Source organism: Entelurus aequoreus, linkage group LG08 (assembly GCF_033978785.1).
Source record: "Entelurus aequoreus isolate RoL-2023_Sb linkage group LG08, RoL_Eaeq_v1.1, whole genome shotgun sequence".
Classification (NCBI taxonomy): Eukaryota; Metazoa; Chordata; class Actinopteri; order Syngnathiformes; family Syngnathidae; genus Entelurus; species Entelurus aequoreus.
The window spans coordinates 18,069,121-18,081,299 of NC_084738.1; the positions used below are offsets into that span (position 1 = coordinate 18,069,121).

At 37.8% G+C, this 12,179-nt stretch overlaps 1 protein-coding gene across 3 annotated transcripts in view; it reads right to left on the reverse strand.

Annotated features, from left to right (window-relative positions):
- Window positions 1–12,179, reverse strand: part of LOC133655548 (carbonic anhydrase 4-like) — a 42,070-nt gene that overhangs the window by 15,255 nt on the left and 14,636 nt on the right. For all 3 annotated transcript variants that reach the window (XM_062055790.1, XM_062055793.1, XM_062055794.1), the window contains 6 exons: window positions 11,280–11,443; window positions 4,078–4,183; window positions 3,983–4,012; window positions 3,724–3,900; window positions 1,302–1,456; window positions 1,139–1,228 (listed from right to left, as the gene is read on the reverse strand). In XM_062055790.1, coding sequence (XP_061911774.1) covers window positions 1,139–1,228; window positions 1,302–1,456; window positions 3,724–3,900; window positions 3,983–4,012; window positions 4,078–4,183; window positions 11,280–11,443 — 722 coding nt within the window. The remainder of the gene's footprint in view (window positions 1–1,138; window positions 1,229–1,301; window positions 1,457–3,723; window positions 3,901–3,982; window positions 4,013–4,077; window positions 4,184–11,279; window positions 11,444–12,179) is intronic.

Consider the following 12,179-nt stretch of genomic DNA (forward strand, 5'->3'; position numbering starts at 1 on the left):
AAGTAGTGAAACAAAATACTGTACAAAATACTTGAATGTACTGTAGAAAGAAGTTATGTGATTATTCAAATACCTAAATTAAAGTGACGTATTATTGTATGGTATCGTTATTAGGGCTGTCAAATGTAATGCGATTAATCACTAAAATGTATCGCATTTAACAAGTATAAATCCAGATTGATCACGCAATTTATTTTAAGCGCACATGCTCCTTTACCTTAACCACGGATGGGTTGCTATACAGTCAGTGAACAGGTCAATGCATATGTGCAAAGATGAGAGCGAAACTTTGATTGGTGTGCCTGCTGACAAACTTTGCTTCAGGACTGTAGATAAAATTGCTACCCGGTTTTGCGAAAAATAAATGACATACATTAAAGCAAAAGATTTAACAAAATGTTCCTGTATGACAGTCTGACAATAAAATTGCATTTGTGTAAAAATATTGGGGTCTTTTTTCAGGTAATTTTAAAGTATTTAATTTAACAGTGACATTCAAAAGTGTGATTCATCAAATTAAAAAAATATATAATTTGACAGAACTTATTATTATCCAACTGGAGCCAAAAAGTGCAGTTATGTAACAGCAGTAGCAGCTACTATATACTACACTACAATTGTCTTTAAAGGTCACACCCAAAAAAACTGAGACAGGCTTGAAAGTGCTACATTTCTGCATACTTCCAGTAATTACTGACTGTCAAAAATATGTAAAAAAAAAAATTTTAATCTGGAATGACATCTCCAACAGTGTGCTTTAAAAAAATTAAATTGTCAGTCAAAGTTCAAAATGATGCGTTTCTGCAATTCCACCTCTATGCCAATCTGGTCACATGTTCTGTGGCGCTACATTCTGTACTAAGATGACATCAGTGGACAGGGTTTCAACGTGTCTTTTACAGTGTGCTTCTCTTGGACTGCATTTGTGGGTATGCACGCTCTCCCTGCATGCACGTGCGTACAAGACAGCGGTGAGTAACAGCCTGAATGCCAGACTATTTCCTTGGGCCGACGAGCAATATAATATGTCATTTTAAAAAACAGACAAAATTAAGGGCTCAAAATCAAATCCTGCTAAGGGTCCTGATTTAGCCAGGAGCATAGTGTTAAAATGTCCTAATGCTCACACTATTATTACCTCAATAAAGAATCCCAACACTGCAAGGCCATTTGGGGTATTTACTGCATCTTCCAAGGTTAAATCCTTCCTCTTGTTCACAACGTGCACCTCAAATAAAACAGTTAATCACAGTTAGTAAAACCTTGGGGAATAAGACATTCATTTGTGGGGGTTCCAATACCTCCATTGGCAATCTTTTGGAATCCACTGTGTGCTCTGAGCCCTTAGAGTCTTGTGATGAGGAACCCCAGTGGAAGTGGAACTGTAGAGTAGAGTAGACGTAACCCAGGGCGCCCCCGGACACCTCCAACGCCCCCTCATTTAAGACACACTTTACTAAAAGGTAAGAAAGCAGACACAAAGATACAGTCAAAACATGCACCTATTGTCTGTGTGATGATTTGTATGCCAAATACACAAGTATTGACGCTGTTATGAAACTCCAAAATGTGAACATATAAAAATGGAATGACTGGAAATGCCTAGGCTGAACACTCACCGTAACTTCAAGGTGTTTAGGCATACCACATAAAAAAACATGTTGCGTAACCTCAAGATTTTGCCCCTCTAATGCAGCTCAATAAGGTAACCAAAATATTGGAGACTTGTAGTCCGACACCACTGCAATTCTTAACCTCTGTGAGAAGCATGGAGAAAGGCAGTGTTCTTAAAGGAAAATTGCACTTTTTTATTTTACCTATTGTTCACAATTATTATGAAAGACATGACGATGGATGTTTTTTTTTCATACATTCTAAATATTAAATAAAAGCGATCAAAAGTCTGCTTACAATGAAGCCTATGGGAGCCGCTCTATTCTGCCTGTAAAGCCCTGAAAAAACATCCAAACACCTCCATTAAGGTTTTATAAACATGCTGTAAGTAAAAACGCATCATAATGTTCGCTTTTTTTTCAACAGCATCACTAAATACTGCTCACTGCAGATTTCATGAGAGCCAACAAACATAATCAAACATCATTTACTGTACAAGGTCTGCAGTCATTCGGCTGCCGAGTGCTAGGATGTGCATATATTCCCATTTAAAAGAAGAATGACTCATACTCCTCGCGAAGAAAAGGGGGGTGGACCCAAGCGTGTATTTGTGTCGTTCTCGCCATTACCGAGTCTAAATTGGGTGTCAAAGTGTACCAACTTGTCGGAATACGTCCTCAGCCTTCTTCTATCCAGGAGAGCGGTGTGATTTATGATCTACAATAAACTTCCAGTGAGCAAGGAAACAAAGAACTACCTCACCAGTCATTCATGTCGAAATTGCACACAAACTTGTGATCTTGACGTCGCTATAAATAGTTTGTTTGTGTTAGCGCTTATAATAACAATACCACTAATACTTGGTTAATATTCAAATCACAAAATATAAATTGTTGGCAGTTTTTGAATGGTTATATTATTGGATTTTATTGGCGAAATTGAGGACCTTCCACTGGCTCCGCTGTAAGCAAACTTTTATTTACGTTTATTCACAAGAAAGAATGCATCTTTTTTAAATCCATCGAAGGCCATATCTATCATAATGATTGTGAACGATGGGCAAAATTAAAAATAAAATAAAAGTGCAGTTCCCCTTTAAAGTTTCAGGCATCAAAAATTTAAGAATTCATAGAAAATAATTAGATACTCTGCAACCATCTAGACACATAAAGCTGACACAATTCACCTCTGTCATGACAAAACAGTCAATTAGATTTCCAAAGTCTTGGCATCTACATCTGCTATATGATTTGCCCGAGAAGCTGGGCAGGACATAAAAAAAAAGAAAAGAAAAAAAGAAAAAAAAAAAAAAAAAGATTTCCAAAGTCTGTGCAGAGCAGTTTGTTACCACAATTCGCTCATTTCGACTTGAACATTTCCAAATATCTTAAAAACTGTTGTCATTAAGGCCCTTCCAAAGAAGAGTATAGTAGTCTTAATGCCACCGTTCTGAACATCTCTGCATATACTAAACTTGCCATTTTTGGGGCAAATCCCTAGAAAATTTGTATACCAACAGTTTAGTGATCTTCTCCAGTCTAAAAATGCGTTTGATACTTTTCAATCAGGCTTTACACAGCAATGAGACAGCTGGTATCCAGGGAGAAATTATTCTCCCAGGCAAAGACTGGTTCTGCCTTTGACACAGTTGATCAGTTGCTATCTTATTACATAGGTTACAAAACTGGCACTGCTCTAAACTGGTTCATTTCCTATCTCGAGCCAAGGATGTACTTTGTTGCAATTGGTAACTGTGTCTCTGACAAACTGGCAATGACCTGTGAGGCTTCTCAAAGGGCCACTATTGATCAACTTGTACATGATCCCATTAGGCCAGCTAATACGCAGCTACCACAACTTTGCAGATGACACTCAGATCTACGTGTCACTTACGGCAGGTGTATGTTGGCCTGAAGCTTTACTTTGTCACTGCATTACATATCAGTGTCAATGCAAAAAAAAATATTATTCAGCTAAACTCAGACAAAACTGAATTCATTGCCTTGCCATGAATTTATATTTAACAACAAGCGGTGGAAAATGGGTGGATGATGGAACTTCTAATCTTCATCATAACTCCAAAGCAAGGGGGAGAAGGCTATTTCCAACCTGTATGGCCTGTGTTTGTGATGTACTTGATGACATGTTTGTCATCAAACTGTGTAAAAGTGAAGCCGTCGAGGTGTTCATTCGCCACGGCCTTTTGGGCCTCGATGTTGACTGGCGACTGGCGCTCGCCATCGCAGTGCGAGTCGGGTAGAAGGTGCCATTTGGAAGGACTGAACTCTATGGAGTGGAAAGGGGGTGTTAAGCATTGTAATTACTCAGCACTAATTTCCAGCAAAAGATTGCTTTGATGAAGGTATACCACAGTGATCGTCGTAGCACCATTCATGACCTGGAAAGATGAAAACAGTCAAATTCGTAACTAATACAACTGTCACATTTATTTGAGACACTCACTAGATGGAAGAACAATGCTAGCGGAGGAAAATACTTTGCGTCCATGGAGTTCCTGTGATGGACGGTACACATTAACAAGGCTTGTCCTCAAGGGAAACTGTTCCACCTGAAATACGTAAAAATACAGGCCTTCAGTCTTTACCGTACGCACTTGGCATCAACAGAAATGGTATCAAAAATGTCTAGTTGTGTCAGCGTATCACTGTACTTGACTTTAATGGGCCTTACAAAAAGAGATGCATTGTATACACTAAAGAATGATTAAGAAGACAGAAGTTTAAATTCAATATATTTCTAGAAGGACACAAGAACAAACAACTACCGTATTTTTCGGATTATAAGTCGCAGTTTTTTTCATAGTTTGGCCAGGGGTGCGACGTATACTCCGGAGCGACTTATTTTTGAAATTATTAACACATTACCGTAAAATATCAAATAATATTATTTATCTCATTCGCGTAAGAGACGAAGCAAATGGCAGCAATCATCACACACACGTCAGCAATCGTCACTCACACGTCAACCAATAAGAATTCGGCGGGGGAGGGTCATGGCAGAAGTGCATTGTGGGTCATGGGATGCTAACTGCTATATGATATATGCTACTACCGTAGCTATTAAAATGGATCACATCAACATTGGCGGTAACTTATAAAAACTGAGATGGGCTGAACTAAAATGGCACCGAAAAGGAAATCATATACAGCAGATTACAAGCTGGACGTAGTGAAATATGCAGCAGAAAGAAAGGACATACCAGAGGCGACACCGGGGAGGAAGATTTCATGGGATTTAGCGATCGGGAGTGACAGATTGTTTGGTAAACGTATAGCATGTTCTATATGTTATAGTTATTTGAATGACTCTTGTCATGATGTGTTGCGTTAACATACCAGGCACGTTCTCAGTTGGTTATTTATGCGTCATATGGCGTACACTTATTCAGCCTGTTGTTCACTATTCTTTATTTATTTTAAATTGCCTTTCAAATATCTATTCTTGGTGTTGGATTTTATCAAATAAATTTCCCCCAAAAATGTGACTTATACTCCAGTGCGACGTATATATGTTTTTTTCCTTCTTTATTGTGCATTTTCGGCCGGTGGGACGTATACTCTGGAGCGACTTATAGTCCGAAAAATACGGTAATTAAAAAGTGTTATTTTTGTAAAGGCAGAATTGTCAATATGCAAATAATTTAGGCCTTCATCCTCACCGCATCTTTATATACAGCAAAAGTTGTTTCTAAAAATTAAGAAAGTGGACTGCGTGGGTTCCCTCCGGGTACTCCGGCTTCCTCCCACCTCCAAAGACATGCACCTGGGGATAGGTTGATTGGCAACACTAAATTGGCCCTAGTGTGTGAATGTGAATGTGAATGTTGTCTGTCTATCTGTGTTGGCCCTGCGATGAGGTGGTGACTTGTCCAGGGTGTACCCCGCCTTCCACCCGATTGTAGCTGAGATAGGCGCCAGCACCCCCCGTGACCCCGAAGGGAATAAGCGGTTGAAAATGGATGGATGGATGGAATTATATTTTCATAGCGCTTTTCTGTATAGACTGAAAGCACTTTACATTTAAACCAGTCCAGGAGGCACTGGGAGCAGGTGGGTAGAGTTTCTTGCCCAAGGACAGAACGGCAGTGACTCAGATGGCGGAAGCAGGGACCGAACCTGGAACCCTCAAGTTGCTGGCAAGCCTGCTCTACCAACCGAGCCACACCGCCCGCAAGGTAAAGAACGGGAAATTTAAATAAAACCATTACTAAAATCATGCAGGGTTTTTTTTGTTTTTGTTTTTGTTTTATTTTTTGCCGTAAAAAAATACAATCATGTGTGCTTACGGACTGTATTCCTGCAGACTGTATTGATCTATATTGATATATAATGTAGGAACCAGAAATATTAATAACAGAAAGAAACAAACCATTTGTGCGAATGAGTGTGAATGAGTGTGAATAGGGGAGGGAGGTTTTTTGGGTTAGTGCACTAATTGTAAGTGTATCTTGTGTTTTTTATGTTGATTTAATAAATAACAAAAATATATATATATTTTTTTTCTTTTTCTTTTATTATTTCTTGTGCGGCCCGGTACCAATCGATCCACGGACCGGTACCGGGCCGCGGCACTGTGGTTGGGGACCACTGTTTTACGGTAATGTGTTAATAATTTCACACATAAATCGCTCCGGAGTATATGTCGCACCCACGGCCAAACTATGAAAAAAACTGTGACTTATAATCCGAAAAAAAAAAATATATATATATATATATATATATATATATATATATATATATATATATATATATATATATATATATGTATATACACGTGTGTGTAATTATATATATATATATATATATATATATATATATATATATATATATATATATATATATATATATATATATATATATATATATATATATATATATATATATATATATATGTGTATATATATATATATATATACGTGTGTGTGTGTATATATATATATATATATATATATATACACACACACACACATATACTGTATACATATATATACACACATTGTATATAATAATAATAATAATGGATTAGATTTTATATCGCGCTTTTCTATAATTAGATACTCAAAGCGCTCACAGAGAAGTGGGAAACCCATCATTCTTTCACACCTGGTGGTGGTAAGCTACATTTAAGTTAAGTTAAAGTTAAAGTACCAATGATTGTCACACACACACTAGGTGTGGTGAAATTTGTCCTCTGCATTTGACCCATCCCCTCGGGGAGCAGTGGGCAGCAGCGGCGCCGCGCCCGGGAATCATTTGTAGCCACAGCTGCCCTGGGGTAGACTGACGGAAGCGAGGCTGCCAATTTGCGCTTGCGGCCCCTCCGACCACCACCTATCATTCATTCACCAGTGTGAGCGGCACCGGGGTCAAGGGTGAAGTGTCCTGCCCAAGGACACAACGGCAGCGATTTGGATGTCAAGAGGCGGGGAGTGAACCTGCAACCCTCAGGTTTCTGGCACGGCCACTCTACCCACTACGCCATACCATATATATATATATATATATATATATATATATATATATATATATATATATATATATATATATATATATATATATATTATCACATCAAATTGTTCATTACCAACATCTACCAACATCAACCCATGATTGTAAACATTTCCCTTTTGTGTTATCAATGCATAACATTGTTGTCTAAACATGGTGTAGCTGCTCCTCTGAATGCAAATTCTGTATTCCGACAAAATACAAAATCTGGCAAGACACCAATACACTGCAGGTAGTTTTTTTAATTCTTATTAAAGTAGTGTTTGTCCTTTTTGTGTTGAGCTGTTGAAAAGGGATAATGTTTAGTTTTTTTTAAAAACATTTAATCATCGCAAATTAATTGTCCAGTCATGATATTAAACACTATTTTTGTTTCATCTGACATCACATGGACAAAGATAAGACCTTCTGGAGGAAAGTTCTGTGGTCAGATGAAACTAAATTTAGCTGTTTGGCCACAATACCCAGCAATATGTTTGGAGGAGAAAAGGTGAGGCCTTTAATCCCAGGAACACCAGGTCTACCGTCAAGCATGGTGGTGGTAGTATTATGCGCTGTGCCTGTTTTTCTGCCAATGGAACTAGTGTTTTACAGAGAGTAAATGGGACAATGAAAAAGGAGGATTACCTCCAAATTCTTCAGGGCGACCTAAAATCGTCAGCTGGGGGTTGGGTCTTGAGCGCAGTTGGGTGATCCAACAGGACAATGACCCCAAACACATGTCAAAAGTGGTAAAGGAATGGCTAAATCAGGCTAGAATTAAGATTTTAGAATGGCCTTCCCAAAGTCCTGACTTAAACCTGTGGACAATGCTGAAGAAACAAGTCCATGTTAGAAAACCAACAAATTTAGCTGAACTCCACCAATTTTGTCAAGAGGAGTGGTCAAAACTCAACCAGAAGCTTTCCAGAAGCTTGTGGATGGCTACCAAAAGTGCCTTATTGCAGTGAAACTTGCCAAGGGACATGTAACCAAATATTAACATTGCTGTATGTATACTTTTGACCCAGCAGATTTGGTCACATTTTCAGTAGACCCATAATAAATTCATAAAAGAACCAAACTTCATGAATGTTTTTTGTGACCAACAAGTATGTGCTCTAATCACTCTATTACAAAAAAATAAGAGTTTTAGAAATTATTGGAAACTCAAGACAGCCATGACATCACGTTCTTTACAAGTGTATGTACATTTTTGATCGCGACTGTATATTTTAATAAAGATGGGGAACAACACGCTACTCGTAAACAGCACGTGCAAAAGTTAAATCATGAAATGCAACCTTACCCCAGCAAAAACTATGCATATTTATCCGGGAGAGTCTTGATACCAATTTCCTTGACCCAGTCACACACAAAGAAGCTGTAGACCTCCATGCTTTTCCAAGTTTCCCTCTGTTTCGTCGTGTAGAATGGTGTCTGGAGCACAATAGTTTGATATGTCTAAGAACGCGATCGACGTATAATACTTGGTATCACTCGACAAATCTTTTTTGATAAAGTATAGGGATTTATTCCATTGCATAATTGATTTTTTTGCTCGTATCTGCTTTTTGCAGGAAGATCTAAGCCTATTTTGTACTCAGATAGTTTCCACGCTGCTTGCTGTACAACAGCCATCTTGTCTTGGTTGACCTACTGGTTTTTACTTCCGGAAAGAAGTCACATGTTGGAATACAAGCAATTTACGAACCCTATTCAAGAACCAATTACATTTGTAAATCAAAATTACACTTGTACCGTAATTTCCGGACTATAAGCCGCACCTGACTATAAGCCGCACCAGCTAAATTTAGGGGAAAATACAGATTGCTCCACATATAAGCCGCACCCGACTATAAGCCGCAGGGTTTTGATGTGTAATTACTGTAGTATATAGGTGTTCCTGCTACCACGGAGGGGATTGTCGGGACAGAGATGACTGTTTGGGAACGCAAAGCGTCCCATTTATTAACAATAAATCTTTCAATAATTCAATCAAACTTTCACATCTTTGACATGGCGAACAGCATTTGTGTAGAGTACAAATAATACAACGGTGCAAAGTAGGGATGTCCGATAATGGCTTTTAGCCAATTTCCGATATTCCGATATTGTCCAACTCTTTAATTACCGCTACCGATATCAACCGATACCGATATCAACCGATATATGCAGTCGTGGAATTAACACATTATTATGCCTAATTTGGACAACCAGGTATGGTGAAGATAAGGTACTTTTTTTTAAAATTAGTAAAATAAGATAAATAAATTAAAAACATTTTCTTGAATAAAAAAGAAAGTACAACAATATAAAAATAGTTACATAGAAACTAGTAATGAATGAAAATTAGTAAAATTAACTGTTAAAGGTTAGTACTATTAGTGGACCAGCAGCACGCACAATCATGTGTGCTTACGGACTGTATCCCTTGCAGACTGTATTGATATATATTGATATATAATGTAGGAACCAGAATATTAATAACAGAAAGAAATGGGGGAGGGAGGTTTTTTGGGTTGGTGCACTAATTGTAAGTGTATCCTGTGTTTTTATGTTGATTTAATAAAAAAATAAAAAATAAAAAAAACGATACCGATAATAAAAAAAAACGATACCGATAATTTCCGATATTACATTTTAACGCATATATCGGCCGATAATATAGGCAGGCCGATATTATCGGACATCTCTAGTGCAAAGTAATACAAAGTGCTCGCCTGTACGTTATCAAAATAACCAGTCTACCGGTATATGAAAAGTCAGTCTTTAATCATTGTGTCATCGTCTTCCTCCTGCGTACTAAAACCACCAAAATCCTCTTCGTCGATGTCGGAGAAGAACAGGCCGTAAATAAGCCGCACCGTTGTATAAGCCGCAGGGACCAGAACGAGGGGAAAAAGTAGCGGCTTATAGTCCGGAAATTACGGTAATTTGATTTGTGCAATTTAACAGTGCAGCAAAAAAAATTGCGCCTGTAGCATATCAAAAGGAATTCCTGAGACGGAATTTGATGAACTTTTGTGTGTCTGAAATTGTAGTACTGGTATTTAGTTAACACCAATGCAGTTTTACCGACATGCCACAGTGCTGACGTCTGACCGGTTGAGGTCACTTAGCCATACACGAAAGGGAATGTGCGGAATCCACTGAACATCCCTCCCTCCAGTGTTCCCCGTACATTGAAAAAATGTCAAGTCGTGACTCCATCTTATCTGATCATTTTTTTAATCGTTTTTGTGTTACCATTGCGACAGGAACTAGTTAGTCAGGAAAAACCACTGTCTAATCTGCCATCACTTGACTCTCGCGTGCACTTGTACAGTATGTCAAACTGATGAGGGAAAAGTGAATTTTTGAGTGATTGATCACAAGGCTTTGAATTTTTCTAATATAGCGATATGCAATAGTTCAAAAAAGTGCATTTTAAAAAAGCATTATCTTATTTAAAAAATGTATATACAACTAAAGATGTCAGGATCCCTCATTATGTTTTTTTGGACTTGTGTTGTGTCTTCCTGTGTTTTGGTTCTACTTCTCGTCCTCTTATTTTTGTTACCCATTTCTTTTACTGGCTGGTCAGGCAGTACCTCTGTTCAGAGTGCTGGTCTGCTCATCTGTCCCTGATCGCCAATCAGGAGAGTTCATCGTTTGGGGTTGTTTTGTGCTTTGCTCTGCCACACCCAGTGTTTTGCCTTGCCAAGTTTTGACTCATGCTTTGTGCATTGCCCGTAAATCTTGGTGCCACCTGCTTTTTCCCTCTTTAAAGTATATTTTTACCTGCAGTCTCTGCACCCTGGAAGTCAGGCCGCAAGCCACCATGCGCAACCGTAAGACATGGGCCAAACAAATTTGGATTTCCCAGTAGCATGAGAAATGAAAACTAAGTCACCTAAAAATTGTATCAACAGATGTTTAAGAATGCTAAACGCTATCAAGCAAGGTCTCCCTCTCATTGGTACTTTACCTTTTTTTTTTTAATCAATACTAAAATGGGGTTGTCAATCAAATACTGCATGAGACGAGCCTGCAGGGAACGTGAATAAATCCAGCAAAGTCAACGTGCTACGAAAACCACACTCATATGAGCTGTTGTTTAAAAACGTATAAATTATTTACTTTTAGGAGGAGGCTTAAAACATTATGCAAACTCACAAAAATCCTGTTAACAGCGATGGGCTCCTGAAAGACTGTCCAGGCCACCGCTTCATTACAGGAAGGGGTGGTCAGTGAGCCCATGTAACGGTAGAATTTGGAGAGGTCCACGTTGCCAATCAGGTCATCAATGGATATGTTGTGCGTCACATTGACTTCAGTGTCTGTGAAAATATGCAAAAAAACAACAACGGCAAGATAAATACATAGTATGTAGATTTACAGTACATAAATGACAGGGGTAGTACAGTATATACTTTATTTCTGAAACCCTTGCACCATCTAATGAGATTCAATACAAGCACTGCTTCAAAAACACCTCAGTTTTGAGTAATGATTAGGGATTAATTAAATAATATGGTAGAAACTGCATGACTCACATTTGTTTCCAAACGTTTCTGTTGTAGCACCTATCTTAACTAATGTGAACTATAATAAGACAAATATCATTTAAAATAAGCTAATTAATGAAGAAAAACAAGTAAAATGGAGTAGTTTGACGGATAAGGATGTCAGATTTGAGTACATATTATCACATACACATTGTGCCTGGCAAGTGATTTTCACCTGCATTTTTCTATTTCCTTCATTGGATATGAATTATGTTTAAAGCCAAACAGGACAAACAAAATCCTTAATTTTTCAAAGGGCGTAAAAAAATTATGGATGTGTTTGTTTGTTTTTTACTTTTTTTGCTCACAATTTTCAATAAACTTGAAAAAGATGCACAAAAAGATCGAAAATGTAATGTTTTATGTTGTTGTTTTACTTATTTGACCCTTTTGAAGGCTTTTTGATCAGATAATGTCACAGGGTTAAATAAGTAAGAAAAGTTATGTTGTGCCAATTAACACACATTTAAAACTGTGACATAATTTGATTAAAATACTTTCAAAGGGT